At 41.4% G+C, this 20,942-nt stretch overlaps 1 protein-coding gene across 2 annotated transcripts in view; it reads left to right on the plus strand.

Moving 5' to 3' along the window:
* The first annotated feature begins 401 nt into the window (after positions 1-401).
* The window catches only part of nau (nautilus), a 49,746-nt gene continuing 29,205 nt past the window's right edge, over positions 402-20,942 (plus strand). The window contains exons 1-3 of one of the 2 annotated variants that reach the window (XM_065218234.1): positions 402-1,148; positions 15,549-15,671; positions 15,749-15,832. In XM_065218234.1, the coding sequence (XP_065074306.1) occupies positions 669-1,148; positions 15,549-15,671; positions 15,749-15,832 (687 nt within the window). In that variant the 5' untranslated portion in view covers positions 402-668. The remainder of the gene's footprint in view (positions 1,149-15,548; positions 15,672-15,748; positions 15,833-20,942) is intronic. The other variant, XM_065218235.1, reaches the window with a different exon arrangement.

A 20,942-nucleotide genomic window follows, 5' to 3' on the forward strand; every position in this document is an offset into this window, starting at 1 on the left:
AAATAAATACCTACTTGCATCATCAAAAGCAATCAGGAAAATGGGAAAATCAAAAAGCTTCCCATCTGACGCCTTAAAGTATACACATACTTTAAGCATTAAAAGTTGTCCAATTCCAACAAGACTTTTCCGATCATCTGCGTGTCACGCCGTCACGATAGCATCCTCTTCGTCGTCGTCGTCGTCGGGTGATGGGAGGATCGTTCCCAAGTCCCGCCTCCAGAAATGCAGGAAAAGACAAGAGGAAAAACTCCACCACCAAGAAGCAGATTCGAATTTGTCACGCACGTGGAAAAGTGTCGCAAGTGTTCTTTCGTTTATGTTGCTCTTCATCACACAGTAGGTGAGGAAAATTTTACGGGAAAACAGATACAGTAGTGTCACCAATGTGACAAACACGCGAGCATGTTGCTTGCGATCGCGCACTGATCCGCCGTGCTGGTGCCGTGTTTTGGCTGTTAGGATCAAAGCAAGCCGTTCCTTAGTCTGATCGTGGATTTCGTCGTCGATGGTTACCGGATGATGCTCGCGCGGTGTTGAGAGCGTGGATCGTGGAAAGGTGGAAAGGAATGTGCACGTGGGTTCTTTGACAACGAAGACGAAGAAAGTGAAGATAGTGCGTGTTTGAGAGCGTACACTGTGGAAAGTGAGCCTTTGGCTGTCCGACCATGACCAAGTTCAACAAGAATCTCTGCAGAAAGACCACATCAACGACGAGCGTGGTGGCGGCGACGAATCAAGCGATGATGAAGCAGGGTTACGAAATGGAGCATAAGAGTGATACGGCAAACATGGGGATGGGACGTGGTGGATTTATGGGTGGTGTCGGGTTTGTTGGGGCTATGCATCGGGGAGCAAGTGATAGTGAGTTCTTGTGTGGGTTCAACGGGAGCGGGTTGACGGCTGAGCAGAAGTTGAAGTTGAACATACAACACTTGCAGATCAGGCAGAAGCAGTTGCAGTTGAACGATTACGACGATAATAGTGGCAGTTCGGAGGAAACGCACGTGCTGGCACCGGCCTCGGGATGCATGGCTAGCCCGAATAGGCCGTGTCTGGCGTGGGCTTGCAAGGCATGTAAGAAGAAGGGCGTTACGGTTGATAGGCGGAAAGCGGCCACGATGCGCGAGAGGCGGCGGTTGAGGAAGGTCAGTTTTGTGTGTGTATGCTGCTGGGGAACAGATGGAGCAATGTGACACTTTCCATCAATTGTAGTTCGGTATCAATAGGTTTACAATATATCAGTAAATTGCTGAGTAATGATTTTTCAAACATTCTCAACTTGCCGTTACATATTTTACCGAAAGCAAGGCCACCCTCCAGTTTGATTCATAACTCCAAAATATGAGTCTGTGCAGAAAATGGTAAAGGTTGATGCAGGCTTTGACGTTTCCCAAATGTTTTGAAGTAAGGTGGGGCATAAGTTCAACCATAGTAGAAAAAAATTACAATTTTCAAAACTCCAAGCATTTTGAATTTAGTTTGATTCACTCACGTCCATTTACTCGAAAATAGTGTTTTTTCCAAAATAAATGCAATAGGTTCGCAATTTTTCGAGGATTTCATCCATTTTGCTCCTGAATAATTACCGTGTTGTGCGCGTTATCCGCTCGACCTTCAATCACCACTCATTTTTTTCAAAATTTGCTGAAAAAGTTCACAAAACAAGTTTTAAACATACATTTTACCGATTAATTCACTCATTTTAAATGCCTGCTAATGATTTGTGACGTTATACACATTATTGCAGAAACAAATAACTTTTGTTTACATTCCCATGAGCGGTGAATGGAGAACCAAGCTCAATCGAAGGTTTCGTTTACCGCTCACTCTAAAAATAAACATAAAATAGTCAAAATGTGTTGACCAAAACGTTGTAAGAAACGCGACAGTGCAATCAACACCTTAAGCCTCAACATCTTACAAATCATATAAGGGGAATGGTTGTAATGTCGGCCTAAATGCCCCTAATTTGGGCCCATACATAAATTCAGCAATCGACTAAATTTTAAATAGTGACCAAAATATCCATTAGTACCGTTAGTATTTATTTTCGAAGTGACACATTTAAGTAAAAAAATCACAAAATGGAACACAGCCTAAAACGCTGTCCAGACTGGAGAGTTATAACATGTTATAACGGTTGTCAAATAATTGCAACACAGAAACCACCATCAAGATAGCGCTATAACATGCTATAACTCTGTAGTCTGAACGTACTATAAGACTCCATTTGGTGAATTTTCACTTGAATTTGACAGAAGAAAAATATTCAAATAAACCTTCTAGAATAGAAAACTTATTTCTGACAGACAAATAATTAGTTTTGAGAGACACGTTCTCTAAAATCGGTTGATCAACAACATTTTGTTGTCGAAGTATCAAATTTAAGAGAAAATTCACCAAATGGAACACAGCATAAGCAGATTTTCGAATTTCCCTACGAAATCTATCCACAGACAAACAGACATAACTCTTTTAAGAAAATTCTTCAAACTCTTCATCATGTACACGGAGATGAAAAACTACCCAAAATTAAGTACTTTTCCCTCAATTTCCGGGTTCAGGCCAATTACTCAAATTTGAGTAAATCACATATAGTAGTTTCCTTTTACTCTTAAAGGCCCAAGCGCAATGACAGCGGAAGCGGAACGGCAGCGGCAGCGGAAAAGCCCGATCTGAGTAAGCCTTCTTGTCGGATTGAAAACTAGTTAGAACCAAATCGACTTCGGTTAGGCATCTTGATGTCTTTTGGGACAACTGTCAAACTTTCCGTTTCCGTTCCGCATCCGTCCACATTGCGTTTGGGCCTCAAGTATATTCTACCCAAAATTAAGTTTAATTCACGTAAATTTAAGAATATGCTATTTACTCAAAAGTAACTTATTGAGCTGAAGTATATCGTTGGGTCGAGTATCTCGTTCCAGTTTTTGACAACAATAACGAGTGCAAGTGAGAGGCTCAACTCAACATAAAGTAAAAAGAACTCAAATTTTAGGTAGTATTTGTTTCTCCGTGTACATTCCCAAGCATTAATTTGTAACCGGAGCATCCCTCGTTGATGCATTTCTTACAAGTTGCTTTTCCCTCGTTCTGTCATCACATCAGCTGTGTTGAATAAAAACAAAACAGATGCATATCAGTGATGTCTACTAAAGAGCCTGAATTTATAAAGAGACGACTTGTCAAAATTGGAACAATCGATTATCTGTCAAAGTCATAAGTAAAGTTATTCAAATCGAGTAGAAGACCTGTCAAATTTAATATTTATAAATTCAGGCTCTCTAGGTTCTATGAAATTGTCCGTAGAGTCTAGTGTAAGTTGTGCAACGCCAGCGCCATCATGTTGAACCCCAACGTCTGTTATCTTGAAGTAATGAAATTGGGTTGTTAGCGGAATGCTTAAATAAAACAGCAAAAACGATTATCTTCCATTTAATTCCACTTAATTCTTTTTGGTATCCATGACAGATACGTATTTGAGTACGTCTTATTTTATTTATGTATGTTATCTATTAAGGCCCAAACGCAATGTGGGCGGAAGCGGAACGGAAACGGCAAGTTTGACAGTTGTCACAAATGACGTCAATATGCCTAACCGAAGTCGATTTGATTCTAACTAGTTTTCAATTCGACAAGTAGGCTTACTCAGATCGGGTGTTTCCGCTGCCGCTGCCGTTCCGCTTTCGCTGTCATTGCGCTTGGTCCTTTGCTATATAGACGAATCCAATTAAAACTAAACGATCGTTTCAGCCTTTGGTTGTGAATACGGGAACCATCAAAACGGTAATGAGGGCCAGGAATGTAAAATTTGAAGATTTGTGTTTAATTTTAAGATATTTAAAATTCTGTGAAGACATTTTGAATTCGAAGACATTTTGAAGACATTTCATGTTTTGTGAAGGCGTTTGAAGATATACCTGATAAAATTAACCATAAAAGAGAGCTTAACGACGTGTTCGGGGTATCATCCAAACCATTTGTGGAATAGTTTACCCATCAGGGATAAGGTTCGTTTATGGTATTTGTTTATTAGGGATAACCACCGACGAACCGACGTGACAGCTCATAGAAGCCACATTCAAATTCTTGCCCAAGATGCCATATTTAAAATACATTAAACACTACCGCCATCTACGCATCCGATCGCGTCATATCGTAAGCAAGGACACGTACACACGTACAATTTATATTGACTTGGTTTGCGTCTCACCTCGTTTGACAGATCTGATCGCCCGTTTGATAGATCGAACCGCTCATTTGACAAATCGAATTGCGGACAAACGAAATGCTGAATTCAAATTTCACTCAACTACTTGAAATGGTAATTTCGAGCAAAAGTGGGGACAGGATTAAAAAATCTTGAGTGAAGCGATCAAGCTTCAAGGAAAGAGAATTTGAGAGTATTGAAAAAGCATTTCCTATAGCCTATGAATCTTAGAGAAAAAAAATTAAGTCTTCAATATTTAATTTTTGCTCAGTGTGGAATATCTTGAACGACATTAAACCTTAAGTTTCAAAAATTTATACAAGTCCAAGATTTTGACAATATGTGAAGATCCAAAATCATCCAAATCCAAAGGAATATGATTTATTTTAAGTTTTAAGCCCGGCATTTCATATAACCGTGCCCCAGAGTCCTGATGAACTGAGATAGTAAAATCTCTTCTTAGTATGAGAATTCACACAGGTCTCGTAATTGTAAAAACTTTCCCAAATCTAGAACTTGAATTTTTGCTGTATCTTAGATCTTGAAAATTTGTTTACATCGTAATTATTTTCAGAACCCTACACAATTTTTTTTTTCAAGAATTTCCTCAAAACTAATCTTGATACATTCAAAGTGTTTTTATGTTACTTCATACGCGAAGTTAGCGATTTTCAGAGTTGGTTGAAAATGCTAACATGAAGCTTTTAGTGTGATAATTAATTAGCTAGAGAATGATCTTTAGAAGAGAGTAGGTGGATAGTTCCGTTAGAGTACGGCAGTATGAAAATTGAATAGAAGTTGAAAATGAGCGAAGGGCCATTAATGCTTCAGTTTTTAAATTTAGACGCACATCTTTTGCCTAACCCGTACGATGTACGCGGAGACTGGAAGTACTGTTGTGTTAATGGCCCTTCGCTCATTTTCAACTTCTATTCAATTTTCATACTGCCGTACCCTAACGGAACTATCCACCTACTCTCTTCTAAAGATCATTCTCTAGTTAATAAATTATCACACTAAAAGCTTCATGTTAGCATTTCCAACCAACTCTGAAAATCGCTAACTTCGCGTATGAAGTAACATAAAAAACACTTTGAATGTAACAACTCAAGGCGGGAGTAGCCGTCAACAATGCTGATGATGGTACAGCACGCAACAACCACCCTACTGCTTTCTCTCTGAGATGATCACGTTGGTCATGACGAGAGGACCAACACAATAGTTGGGTAAAGAAAAATTCGACAGTGAGCATTCATAAGGGCATATACTCGATGATCGATTCTCTTCATCGATTTTCTCTTTGCATTGCTACAGCTAAGCGAAACCATTTTCTAGAATTTGTTCAATGCAGAGTAGTAACAGGTTGTATTGGCTATCAAAAGCAACAGCAAATGCACCGAGAAACGTTAGTTCTAGCGAGTTATTAACAAAAGAGAAAATCGACGAAGAGAATCGATCATCGCGTTTACGCCCTTATGCATGCTCACTGTCGAATTGCATTATAACACACCATCGACTGGAAATGCTCTCGCAACGTGGGGCTTTAGGTAGTGATGAAAACGTCGCTAGAACTATTCCACAACCGCAGTCAGTTTATGAGCAAAAGAAGGACGCACATTTTTTTGCCTGTAGACTTGGAGACATACTTCAAGTCTCCGCGTACACTGAACCAAAACATCCGCAATACTTCGAATGATTATTGCATTGCTCGAGCCCTTTAACAATATGCATTCGAATTTCGGATGATTTTCTTATGGTTGAATTCGTCGTTAGATGATGAACATCCATATGACTGTCATCCAAATACAGGATGATTTTCGTTTGAAAATTTGCTATGAAACATACGGCACTCAGAGGACAAACATTTAAGAATAGTATTACATGCAAGTGCTTTTAATTGGATTTATAATTTGATTATCTACATTTCTATGCTGAATAGCCATAATAAGCCATTCCATTATGGATCCAAAATGTTTTCGTGGTGAAGGAAGCCTCCACCACGAATTAGCCAAACATTGGTTTTCATCCTTTACCTATGTTCGAAACAGCTTCCACCTCTTTTGTCAGCTCAGATCAGCAAATGACATTCGATAGAATTATTTACATCATCGTTTTGAATGATTTGCGTTATGGGGCTGAACCAAAACCATATGCATTTCCATTTAGTATGACAGTCATTCTGCAGAGAGCATTACGCATTTCAACTGAAGGCCCTATCCCTTCTCATAACAATTTTCATCCTGTTTTCTAGAGGAAAATCATCTGATTTCAAAACAACCGTCATCCGTTGCAGGTATTATTCGAAAAAGCGATTTCGGTGATTTGTTTTGAATGGTCTGAGGTTTCATTCGATCAGAGGATGATGTTTGTGTACAGTGTACATCGTACGGGTTAGGCAAAAATGTGCGTCTATCTTTAAAAAAAACTGTCGCATTAATGGCCCTTCGCTCATTTTCAACTTCTATTAAATTTTCATACTGCCGTACTCTAACGGAACTATCCACCTACCCTCTTCTAAAGATCATTCTCTAGCTAAAAAAATATCACACTAAAGCTTCATGTTAGCATTTCCAACCAACTCTCAATCTTGATACTTTCTCTGGTATAAATTTCGTTCATAGCACGCTAGAAATTATCTACAAACTCATGAAATTCTTTGTTGAAATGTTCTAAAAATTCTCTTGGAATTTTTCTTAGCGCTTTATAAATATTCTCCCAAAAATTAAATAGTAGGGGAAATGGATGTAATGTCGACCTATATGCCCCTAATATGGGCCCATACATAAATTCAGAAATCGACTAAATTTTCAATAGAGACCAAAAATATCCATTAGTACCGTTCCACGCGTTCATCTAGATAAAATTGATAAATCTCAGATTTTTAGCGATGGGCCCAATATTAGATCCATAGGCTAACATTAGAGCCATTTTTTATATTCCTTTAAATTATTTTGGATTTCTGTTTGAGAATTCTTTGAAATGTTGCTTAGAATTCTCATGGAAGCCTTCTTCGATTTCCATTAAAATTCTCAAAGGCATTGCGTTAAGACAAAGACATCGCATCAAGAAAACTGGCAACTTTGTTAGAATCCAAGGGCCAGATACAGTAGCACTAGAGCGAATGTGGAAGCAACGCGTAGTAGAATAAGCAAATTCACAAACCTCTTTTCGAAGACGGGAGTCTGTGCTATCAAATTGGTTCCAGGAATTTACCTTGGTACGGTAGATAACGCGATTATCCATGTCACATAGCGGTCGTAGAAGAAAACGCGAGAGTTGCCAGTCGTCTTAATATGTTGTCTTCGGTTAAGGTGTTTCTTTGGGGAGTCTTTTTTCATATCACGCTTCGCGTGATTTACGATTTACGATGTTTGTTAAATCTGTAATTTTTAGACATTGCTTGCTTCTCTACACCAAAGAACAAGTAGTAGTTTGAACTACGTGCATTTGCAAAAATCCTAATATTTTGACTAGTGAAATTGCGATGATGAACGGTGCAGGGAATCCCATTTAAATTCGACACCGAATTTCTTTGCAGCTCTCCGATAAATTTGCTGCGGAATTGTCCTCAGAATTCGTAATCCTTAATACGTTAAGGATTCGTTTGGAATTATGTTGTACATTTCCATCGAGTTCTCCTAAGAATTATCCTGGAATTCTACCCAAGGAAACTTGGAATTCTTTTTAGAAAATACTTGAAATTCTTTCAATTCATTTGAATTCTCCTCATCATTTTCTTGGAACTATAATTAGAAGTCCCTTGTAGCTAGGGTTTCTAAATTTCTCGGGAATCAACTAACTCGGGAATCGGAAATTCTAAAAGTTATTTCCCCGGAATTCCCATGATCCCTTAAAAATTAGCAATAAAGCTGTTTTTTTTTGGCAGAAATGGGATCTGTTTTTGTTGCAAATAAAATAAAAGTTGTTTAAGGGGCAAGGCAGACGGAAAGCAATGATGATTTGGTAACGCAATCTTAAATGATGAGTTGAAAAACAAATGCCACCTTTTGCCGCTGATGTATCAGCTTCGGAGAATGCTTGGAAGGAATATTCAAGTTCCTATTTAAGAATTAGATCAAAGACATCATATCAAGAAGACTGCCAACATTAATAGATTCCAAGGGGCAGATTCTGTAGCTCCAACCGGTGGAAACTAACGATTTTAAATTGGCTCATATACTTGACTAGCCTATTGGTCCCAAGCAAATCGATTAACGTACCCCATTCTAGTCGAAATTAAAGTACTACACTATGTTTGTTTTGATTCGCCTTGAAAGTTTGACAGATAAAATGAGGGGTTCATGGATTTTTTTTGGGACCGAAAATAGTACCAGAGCTGAGCCAAAAAGTTGAGCACGTTTTTTCGGCACCCTCTGGTCTTAGAGTTGCCTCTATGGTATTGTTCTGTATTGTGTGTATTGTATTCAATATTGATAACAAATAAATAGCATTCATTGGCGTTGACGGTGATTATGTAGCTCTTTACTAAAAATCCCATAAGAAACTGTCGATCTTTGCGCGAAGAGACGCTGGCTAGACGGTCGTATTTTGTTTTAATCGCCTGTGCGCGATTACCTGTAATTCTCCTCACATTGGAATAGGGTTGAGCACTACACTGAAAAAAGTTTTCACGTAGTTTCTATTAGGAAAGCACAGAATATTTATTCAAAAACAAAAATAATGATATTTATCTGAATATCACATAACATCAAAATTTCTATGTGAAAAATCATATAGATTTCATTGGACACACGTTCATGTAATTTAGTGGCGCAAATTCTAATTGGGTTCTTTAAGGGTATTGAGGTAAATGCATATTCGTAATCTGCATTAAAAATGGAATCCAAACCCAAAATTTCATCAATTTTGGTACACTGGAACTATTTTAAATAAGTACGATTACATTTGCAAAAATCACCTTGTCACTTTGTATGGGAGCGAGATGTCAGTTTGTCAGTTTAGTATCAAACAGTGAAGTTATTATTTTGCTTTAAACCTTGATTTAAAAATCGAGATGAAAGTTTGTGGGTTCGAAAAAAAATATCGCTGTTCTCAGAAAATGAAGCTCTTTCAGATTATATATAAAAACCGATCTATTTTTCAAAATTGTAGGTTGTTAGTCTAGTCGAGTACACCATCAACTCATATTTTAAAAATTTCGAACATTGGGGGTGTTATTTAAGATTGTTGTTAAAAAAAACATTTTGGTTTAGAGACCATATACCAAGGGCCTGATAAGCCGCCATATGTTTGTAGCCAGCATAAAAATGTGATTACATATTATTATTATTATTATTATTATTATTATTCATCGGACAAACCACGGTCTACATGAATTAACTTACACTAGGCACCCTTAACACTATAGCATTGATCGAAGTCGTTGAATGAAAACATTAATACTCACATTGAAATCAAATATATAAAAAAAACTTGGTTGAATTCAACACACATTGCCCTAATAGGTTCATTCTGAGCATAATCGGTCCTCTGAAAGTTAAGCCTCAAGATCTGCCGTTGACGGAGTTGTCTGGGTGTAATACCAAGGTTTATTCGAGAGAGTATGTAGGGAGCGTCAATTTTTCCTAACAGCAGCAACAAATACTGCTTTCTGTTGGCTTCGCCTGCTTTCCAGAGTTGTCATTCCTAGCAGGCGACAGCGACTCTCGTACGTTGGTAAATCGTTTGGGTTATTCCAAGGCAGGAACCGGAGCGCGTATCTTACGAATCGTGATTGAACTGCTTCTATCCTTTTTATCCAGACCTCGTGGTGAGGACTCCACACGACAGAAGCAGATTCTAGCCCGGAACGTAAAGGGTGATACGGTCAAAATTTGGTCAAGGGAAAACGCGTGTAAATCGGTGAAATCGTTTATTTAAAAAATCAAATTAAATTTCTTTTTCAAGTTCAATTAGTATAAAATTCAGGAAAAATATTCAGTTAGGCTTCCGCTTTTCCAAATCCGAATTGCCGGGCCTTACGCTTGACCCCTGCCATCAGATTTTGTACAGCCACCTTGTCCACCTTCTTCGCCGCAGAAAGCCAGTTTGCCTTGAACTGCTGCTCGCCCTTAGCAGTTTTTTTGGTCTTCTTTAGGTTCCGCTTGACAATAGCCCAGTATTTCTCAATTGGGCGGAGCTCTGGCGTGTTGGGAGGGTTCTTGTCCTTGGGAACCACCTGCACGTTGTTGGCGGCGTACCACTCCATGGCCTTTTTACCGTAATGGCAAGATGCCAAATCCGGCCAAAACAGTACGGAACAACCGTGTTTCTTCAGGAAAGGCAGCAGACGTTTATTCAAACACTCTTTCACGTAAATTTCTTGGTTGACAGTCCCGGAAGCTATGAAAATGCTGCTTTTCAAGCCACAGGTACAGATGGCTTGCCAAACCAGATATTTCTTTGCAAACTTTGACAGTTTCATGTGCTTGAAAACATCTGCTACCTTTCCCCTTCCTTTTGCCGTATAAAACTCCTGTCCCGGAAGCTGCTTGTAGTCGGCTTTGACGTAGGTTTCGTCGTCCATTACCACGCAGTCAAACTTCGTCAGCATCGTCGTGTACAGCCTCCGGGATCGCGCTTTGGCCGTCGTATTTTGTTTATCATCGCGATTTGGAGTCACTACCTTTTTGTAAGTCGATAGTCCGGCTCGTTTTTTGACTCGATGCACGGTTGTAGACGATACACCCAGCTTATTTGCGGCATCTCGGAGAGAGAGGTTAGGGTTTCGCTTGAAACTACCGGCAACTCTCTTTGTCGTCTCAGCGGCTTCCGGTTTTCGATTTCCCCCCGATCCAGACTTCCTGGCTGTCGACAAACGTTCCCCAAACACTTTAATTACATTTGTAACGGTTGATTTGGCAACTTTTAGCGATTTTGCCAACTTTGCATGCGAGTAGCTCGGATTTTCGCGATGCGCGAGCAAAATTTTGATACGCTGCTCTTCTTGCTTGGACGGCATTTTGACAACTGAAGAGTGAATTCCAAAATCAAAATAGGAGCAACATTCTACACACACACACCTTCAAAATGAGGGGTGTTCAGGTTTTTTAAATGCAAAATTGAAAGAAATACGTCAAGTTGATATTGACCAAATTTTGACCGTATCACCCTTTACAAGGGAGTAGTACCAACAATCAATACGAAACTAACGATTTTAAATTGGCTCACCACTTTAGTAGCCTATTGGTCCCAAGCAAACGATTAACGTACCCTATTCTAGTCGAAATTCTAGTACTACGCAATGTTTGTTTTGATTCGCTATAGTTTGCTAAAGTTTGACAGATAAAATGAGGGGTTATTGGTTTTTCCTATGTTTCGAGGGGTGATTTGACAAGCTTGGGACCGAAGATAGTACCAGAGGTGAGCCAAAAAGTTGAGCACGTTTCTTCGGGACAGCGCTGCCATTTATACAGATTTATCTGTATTATATAGATTTTTTAATCTTAATACAGACCCGATACAGAATACAGATTTATCACAGATTTTTAAATTACAATACAGATTTATACAGATTTTTATAAAATGCTTGGGAAAAAATAATCTATATCAAAATAAGTTATCAAGCAGTTCTCACTAATGTAAGTGTCAGCCACCTTAGTCAGGAGCACTTTCGAGACTCCCTGACTCCAATGGCCTCAGGGTCGGCACGCTTACCGATTGCAATTACGCGGGCAGGGAATGATCGCACGTGACACACAGAAAAAACTCCACAAGCACTTCACTACTCAAGAATAGACATTTATTGCACTTTCCTGAACTTTTATTCTCCCTCTTTACTACCTTATTCTCCCACTTTCTTACAATCTATCTGACCAGGTTTCTTCGTCGGGGCCCCTCGCAACACCTCCACTATGTGTCTTCGATTGTCGACCGCTTGTCCTCGGTCGACGTCCGCTTCCTCTCCACTTTCTCGTCGTGTATCTCGTTCGCGCGCTTGCTGTACGGGGTGGCGATGACGAGCACCAGGTTACTCTTCCTGGGCCTGTGAGTTGGTGACGAACTCGGCCGGCAGGCAATGACGGTGTAACCTTCCGGTACGTCTACCGGAACTTCACTGCGTACAGGTAATTTGTACTAAATACAGCGGGGTCCTGCTGTCCTTGACTCTCTCCTCACACTTTTTCACTGTTTCCACTCTTACTTGCGTCAATTTAGCTGGCTTGCTTTCTTGATAAACCGTTTTCGCTGGTGGTCTTACGATCAGTCATTATTAATTTCAGAGTTGAGTGAGTCATTGGGTCACTGCTCCAGGCTGTCGGCCAGTGACCCGGGCCATTCGTCGTTCATCGCCAGTTTGTCGTGCCCGTTATCGTCCATTCAAAATGGCCATCTCTATCGCCACCCCCCATGGCCTCCCAACAGGCAGTTGTTTGTCCATCTGGTGGCGGGTTTTTGTAATTCTCGGTGGGGTGGATTGTTGCGTTCTACAGTAAGCTGTCCTACCTCTGCCTACTAGGGAGTTTGACAACGGAGAAAACTGCACAACACTCACGAACATTACCTGCCATTTTTTACACTATTACGGAACTAAACAAAAAACAACGATAATCTAAAAAATACTCGAAACAAAGACACTAGCACTTACACTAATATCAATACATGTTATAATTTTGATATTCTTCGCATATCTTTTAGCTCTCATTTTTGTTCTGTTAGCCATCAACTCCATCAAAATGAAATCAATTTGAGTTATCAGGAATAATGAAAACAACATAATTCTTGTTTTCATTTTGTTCTCACCCTCTGCTCGGGAACCTATCAAATTTCCATCGACAATTAATCATGTTATGGTGTTTTTGACAGCATTCTCAACCAGAGGACCAACCGCTTTCGGATGCATATGGAGCTGGTAGTAAACGATTTGAGATTGTATGGGGATTTACAGTATTAATTGAATATTTCCAATATAAGCATGTATGTTAAATACAAGAAAAGTGCCCGAGCACATTAAAATGGTACAAATACAAGTACTCGTAAACATTTTACTTGCATTGAAAATGTATTTCGTAAGAAATTGCGAATTTTCTGATATTCTCCATACTGCAAAAATGATTTTACCAGCACTGACGGGGCGACATCTCTCGACTTTTCGGTGTAACTACCACACAAATGATGTAATTAATTGTATTCATCTATATTAAAAATATCAAATAGTAATGAACTCGTGCACTTTTTTGCATTTAAAACTGCTTATCAGGAAGATAATGAATAGAAACTAAAATCTCCATACATTTTCAAACGGCTTCATATCACTCTTATAAATAAGTACGGACGATATCACAAATGGCGCAATTATATCCCGTATGGTTAGTACGATAGCCTGAATAGGTGGTTCAGCACTTTTTATGGTTATTTTGTATGCACTGTATTTGTAAAACAACAAAACATGATTAATTAAGAAAAAAATCGTCAATACAGAAAATACAGATTTTTTAATAGAGTGGATACAGATTTTTTATAAAACCACCTGGCAGCTCTGCTTCGGGACCTACTTGTCTTAGAGTTACCTCTATGGTAGTACAGTGATCGTAAGCAGTACGGGTCGCGAAACTCTTTCGAAATGCGGAAGATGAATCCCAGATTTCTGTTAGCCCTAGCGATGATGTTGGAGTAATGATCTCCACTCCAATATCAATCCGAGAGGGCCCAGAGCGTGGGCCCACGTCTATGCTCGCTATGGCCAGAGTTGATAATAGAAGAGTACGCTTGGCACGCAACCTTTGTTTTTGTTTACACCTCGGATGACTTCACCTTAAAGCCCTACAGTAAAAGTATGGACGTCTGTCAAAAGTTGTTCCAATCGAATCGTCAAAATGCACCGCTTTGCTCGATTGGAACAGCTTTTTTTTCCGTTTTGTGGTGACAGTCGTTCATACTTTAACTAGAGGGCTTCCCTAATAAAAATTACCATAAAAGAGAGCTTCGACGTGTTTGGAGTATAATCCAAATCATTTGTGGGATAGTTTACCCATCCGGGATACAGTTCGTTTATGGTATTTGTTTATTAGGGTTTACTTCACCTGGGTTGTGAAAGTTTCCTCTATTTCCGATAACAATACTTCCCACGCAACCGATTCAGTTTGTCTACTATGCTCGATAGGTAAACGGTTAAGACAGTTAGATTTTGGTTTCAGTCTGCGTAGCTCTTCTATTATCAACTATAGCTACAAGTTATTAGTAGAGATAGGGGTGCCATATCCTTACCACATACCCACTTAATCTTTTTTGCCGGGATGGGCACTACCGAGCAGCTCGGCATTTTATTTTGCTGGATCACATTGAAAAACTTACCGAGAATCAGCTAACAAACGCTAACAAACATGAATTTTGCCATTTATTTTATGAACTCCAAACTATAGGAACTAAGCATACAGTAACAACTCTTTTTTTTTTAATGAATTATTTATTACAATTCTGCATTAGTAAAATTGTGTGTCAAAGTACAATCATGCTCTATGCCCAGGAAAGTCGAGAAATTTCCCAACCTCGGAAAATTCCTAGACCGGATCGGGAATCGAACCCAGCCACCTCCAGCATGGTCTTGCTTTGTAACTGCGCCTTTACCGACTGAGGTAAGGGAGGGACTAAAAAGCAGGCCTGAACATACTCATTACAGCTAAAATACTACTTTTCGAAATTATGAAACTATATGATATTATAATAATAATTTTTTTATGTAAGTTGCAAGAAGAAGAGGGAAAGATTGTGTATGACAAATAATACCTGTCAATTTCGCTTCCAGAGTGTCACAATTGGCGATTAGCTGTAACGAATAGTAATTACTAATGACGATTACTCATTACAGCTAAAATAGCTAATTGTGACCCACTGAAAGCAAAATTTACTGGTTTTATGTGTCATACACAATCTTTACCTCCTCTTCTTGCATCTTACATATAAAAATTATTATTATAATATATTATAGTTAATTTCGAAAAGTAGTATTTTAGCTGTAATGAGTATGTTCAGGCCTTACGAATAAGTACAATCATTGAATTGGTAGGGGAAATGGCTCTAATGTTGGCCTATGGATCTAAGATTGGGCCCATCGCTAAAAATCTGCTATTTATCAATTTTCTCTAGATGAACACGTCATTGGGACCAAGATTGGGACGGTACTAATGGATATTTTTGGTCGCTATTGAAAATTTAGTCGATTGCTGAATTTATGTATGGGCCCAAATTAGGAGCATTTAGGCCGACATTACATCCATAAGAGCCACAATCTGACACAAATATGACCATAACATTTCCTTATGTATAGACAAAAACCTTTCTGGGGCCGGGATCAATTGTGTCCAGTTTCCCCCACCTAATAGCTCAACATCCCTTGCAGGTGAACGAGGCGTTCGAAGTACTGAAGCGCCGGACCAGCACGAATCCGAACCAGCGGTTACCGAAGGTGGAAATCCTGCGCAATGCCATCGAGTACATCGACAGTCTGCAAGCACTGCTAGAGGTAACCCCAACCCTAACGAGGCAACTTTGAATATAGCCAAATTTGATTCCGAAATTTTCCATCTGCTCTTTTTGCAGGAAACACCACCGATCCGACAGATTCCCGACATTCTCACCGACAGCAGCTCGGCATCCAGTTTCTCGTCACCTCAGGACTACATGGTGAGTGAAATGCACGTTATCCCTATTAGCAGCGCCGGTCGCATCAGCTCACACCTTGACGACCCGTTAGGGCTTTTTGATCGTACCTTGTTTTCGAATCTCAGCATGCCGTGTGGTGCGGCCGTCATCTGGGCGTGCCGGTGGGTGGCATTTAGGGGGATATGTTGTCATCGTGCCGCGTGCGTGAGCGGGAATATATTGTCGTTTAATTATTTGTTGATAAACATGCTCCGCATACTTTGCCAATGGTCACGGATTCGGTTGCGGAACCTGGGCTGGTTTTCACACGGGTTCCAGTGCTAGCAGTAATCTCCATCGTCGCCTGCTTTTTCTTCTGGTCTTCCAAGTTTACCAAATTGTCATTTGCTTTGCATTTGCGGGAGGAGAGAACGATTCGCACATAAGAAGATTAATGTTGTTGACGAATGGAGTGCTCCGGGTGATCATTAATCGTTAGCAGACGAGGAGGATCGGGTGGGACAGGACGCGAAAATTAAGCATTTATACTTTGTTGAAAAATTCCGCTCCAGCTTGGGTGTTTGGGTTGCTATTTTTTTTTGTTTGTCATGCAACACAAGGTGACGATAAGATTAATAACTGCCTGCAAGATTCAGGGACTTTTCCGGACTTGGAGCGCGAGCGCAGATTTTCCCCAAACCCGGTCGGAAAAGGTGTGGAAAGCAGAAATCTCAATTAGTGAAAGCGCAAACGCCCGCTGACAGCCAGCAGCGCAGTTCGTGACATCGTGTCACCGTGGCATCAGCATCGGTCTGTGTCACCGGTTTTGAAAACATAATTAGTTTCTAAGTGCAGTGATCTGGTGTCATCACGATTTCTACCGACTGCCTTCTTGACTGCGCGCGTAGTTGCTGTGGGAGATTTTCCAAAATCTTTTGCATTAGATCACGATCTCCATCGAGCGATGTGAACGCAGGGCATGCTGCGATGCGGCGATGATGCGGCTGGCTGGAAGTCTGTCTGTAGCATGGGGAGTCACTCGACGGCATTTGAGGGCAGTTGAAAAATTTCGAACCATTTATTTTGCCGCTAGTCATAATATGTCACGTTGTCATGCTGACTGACTACTACTGTTACGTGCGGTGCGAGGTAGGGAGCTTGCCTCCGGGACAAATGTCATGGTGCGGGTGTACGGTGAGGGGGACGGACAGTTACAATTGGATAGTTGAGAATATTATTATGTGAGATCGGTTGTGTTGTTTGGGTTCGCGGACGGACTTGGGCAACGTGGTTCGGAGTGTGGACTATGGAGTCTCGTGAGTAGAAATTGAGAAATTAGTTTTGGTTCGAGTTCAATGACGCTGTTGACCTACGGACGGACGCAGAGGAGGAGACATTTGTTTTTACATGATTCTGGGTGGTTTGGCACGTTTGGTTGCTGCGAAAGCAGAATTATTAATTAAGTTATGCTTCTTGACGAACAGGCAGTATTCGTATTCTGGTTGACACAATTTGATCTTCGGAGACGAACCAGCGTTCGGCTGAAAGTCTCCTTAATAAAGATAACTAACTAATCTGATCTTATGCCTGAGTAAGAAGGTTTATCAAATCTACAATTTTAGGTCCTTAGAGATCTTCTTTGTTTTTATTATAGACAGAAACGGTTTTCATTTGAAGTTTCAACAACTGTGCGTCTCCATGTTAACGATTTGAAATGAAAGGATTGGCGAACGGTTGTTGACATTTAAAATAAAGATACCCTTTGTATAATTTTGAGCAAATGGCTCCTGCTTTTCTTCTTAACTCGTCTTAAAATTTTACAATACGCGAGTGTTTGTGTTATAAAAGTTGGCACGAGTACTGAAAGGTAAATAGTTCTTCAAAGTGACTGTATTCTGGAAACATAGTTCACTACAAGGATCTTTTTATCATGGTCCAGAATGTTATATTTTTAGAATATAGAATTCGATTTTCCATCAACATTCACGAGCTTTATCCGGTGATTTAGAATTCTCGGCTTTTTCCCGGTTTTCCGGACTTCCCGGTTCACTGGTTACCCTGCATTTAGGAATTAGCTGTCTACGACAAAATTATTCAGCAATTTCCCAGATAGTCAGGACCTCGAGATATAGCACACTTTGAAATTCCATTTTTACATTAGCGCCACGTACTAGCAGAGTCGGTAAATGCTGGGTAATGCGCAATACAGATCCCATTGAGATCACTAGCCTCTTCCCAGCAACTCCTATCCCTACCTCTCCGTGGTACCGGCCGGGAACTGTGAGCAACCTTAGGGAAGATCGGGTAACCAACCCCGGTGGGAACTTTGGTTATAGGCTGACAGGGAAGGGGGTGTTTGCTTCGTCAAGCCTGAGCGTCTGTTCTCCAGGAGGAGCGGCTCACAACAGCGTCTGTTCCCCATGTTAGGGGCGGCTGATCTACGTCCGAGTGCCAGTGAAGGACTCTACGCACAACTGTGCACCCTGGTCCTCCGGGAAGTCAGGAGGTTGGTGTGGCCGTAAAAAAGCATTGCAACGGAAAACAGAGGAATACGAACCAAGACCAACGGCAACGACCTCAGCGACGAAACAGGACTTGCGATTGGAAACTCGGCACGTGGAACTGTCGATCTCTCAATTTCATCGGGAGCACCCGAATACTCGCCAATCTACTGAAGGACCGCGGATTCGGCATCGTAGCGCTGCAGGAGGTGTGTTGGACAGGATCCATGGTGCGAACGTTTAGAGGTAATCATACCATCTACCAGAGTTGCGGCAACACACGCGAGCTGGGCACAGCTTTCATCGTGATGGGCGAAATGCACAAGCGCGTGATCGGTAGCGTAATCAACGTGCACAGCCCTCACTCCGGAAGCACTGATGATGACAAGGACGCATTTTACGCGCAGCTCGACCGCAAGTACGATCGCAGCCCAAGCCACGACGTCAAGATCATCATAGGAGACCTAAATGCTCAGGTAGGCCAGGAGGAGGATTTCAGACCGACGATTGGAAAGTTCAGTGCCCACCAGCTGACGAACGGGAGCGGCCTACGACTCATCGATTTCGCCGCCTCCAAGAACATGGCCATTCGTAACACCTTTTTCAAACACAGCCTCCCTTATCGTTAGCCATTCAGCAGCTCAAAAACAACAAAGCAGCTGGTAAGGATGGTATCGGAACCGAACTCATCAAGATGGGCTCAGAAAAGTTGGGGCCACCTGTCTGCACCGGATGATAGTCAGGATCTGGGAAACAGAACAACTACCGGAGGAGTGAAAGGAGGGAGTAATCCGGCCCATTCACAAGAAATGCGACCATTTGGAATGTGAGAACTTCAGAGCGATCACCATTTTGAATGCCGCCTACAAAGTGCTATCCCAGATCATCTTCCGTCGTCTATCACCTAAAATGACCGAGTTCGTGGGAAGTTATCAAGCCGGCTTCATGGACGGCCGATCGACAACGGACCAGATCTTCACCGTACGGCAAATCCTCCAGAAATGCCGTGAATACCAGGTCCCAACGCATCATTTGTTCATGGACTTTAAGGCGGCATACGACAGTATCGACCGCACAGAGCTATGGAAAATCATGGACGAGAACGGCTTTCCTGGGAAGCTGATCAGACTGATCAAAGCAACGATGGACGGTGTGCAAAACTGCGTTAGGGTTTCAAGTGAACTATCCAGTTCATTCGAATCTTCAACATCGCTCTAGAAGGTGTAATGCGACGAGCCGGGCTCAACAGCCGGGGTACGATTTTCACGAAATCCGGTCAATTTGTGTGTTTTGCGGACGACATGGACATTATCACAAGAACATTTGGAACGGTGGCAGAACTATACACCCGCCTGAAACACGAAGCAGCAAAGGTTAAACTGGTGGTGAGTGCGTCAAAAACAAAGTACATGCTAGTAGGCGGAACCGAACATGACAGGATTCGTCTAGGAAGTAATGTCACGATAGACGGGGATACTTTCGAGGTAGTGGAGGAATTCGTTTACCTTGGATCCTTACTGACGGCTGACAACAATGTGAGTCGTGAAATACGAAGGCGCATCATCAGTGGAAGTCGTGCCTACTACGGGCTCCAGAAGAGACTACGGTCAAAAAAGATTCACCCCCGCACCAAATGTACCCCCGCACCAAATGTACCCCCGCACCAAATGTACCCCCGCACCAAATGTCCTCTATGGACACGAGACATGGACTATGCTCGAGGAGGACCTGCAAGCACTCGGAGTTTTCGAGCGACGTGTGCTAAGGACGATCTTCGGCGGTGTGCAGGTGAACGGTGAGTGGCGGCGAAGAATGAACCACGAGCTCGCTGCACTCTACGGCGAACCCAGCATCCAGAAGGTGGCCAAAGGCGGAAGGATGCGGTGGGCAGGGCATGTTGCAAGAATGCCGGACAACAACCCTGCAAAGTTGGTGTTCGCTACTGATCCGGTTGGCACAAGAAGGCGTGGAGCGCAGAGAGCACGATGGGCGGACCAGGTAGAGCGAGATCTAGCGAGCATTGGGCATGACCGAGGATGCAGAGCGGCAGCCGCAAACCGAGTACTTTGGCGTACTATTGTTAATTATGTCTTATCTTAAATGTGATGTTGTACAAGTAAATGTATGTAATGTACCAGCAGAATACTGAACTAGAGAGGGTCTAGTATAAGAGAGAAGCGGATTTAAAACTAACTGCCATGGCAACCTAAGCCTAGATTGTTTCTAGCAACACTATCAATGCAATCAAGATAGGCGCTGCTCAATTGGCTCTGGCTTTGACAGTTCGTTTGGCTCTAAACAAGCCAGTCAGCTCCTCTCTTATACTAGACCCTCTCTATACTGAACTATTCTACTCACCATTCGAAAGGCTTTAGCTATCTGAATCTTTTCCGAAGACTGCCACGTCTCAGAAAGACAGTATCACGAGATATAATACACTTTGAAATTTCATATGCACACTAGCGCCAAATGGTGGCAGAATTCCGAACTTATCTGCTCACTGTTTTAAACAATTTGGGTATCTGCACAACTCTGCCGAAACTTTCCAGATAGCCAGGATTTCGAGATATAGCACTCTTTGAAATTTCACATGCACACTAGCGCTGCATGGTGGCAGAATTCTGAATTAATCTGACCACGATTTAAAAGGC

Source organism: Ochlerotatus camptorhynchus, unplaced genomic scaffold (assembly GCF_037179485.1).
Source record: "Ochlerotatus camptorhynchus isolate MF236.1 unplaced genomic scaffold, CSIRO-AGI_Acam_v1.1 ptg000084l, whole genome shotgun sequence".
Taxonomy (NCBI): Eukaryota; Metazoa; Arthropoda; class Insecta; order Diptera; family Culicidae; genus Ochlerotatus; species Ochlerotatus camptorhynchus.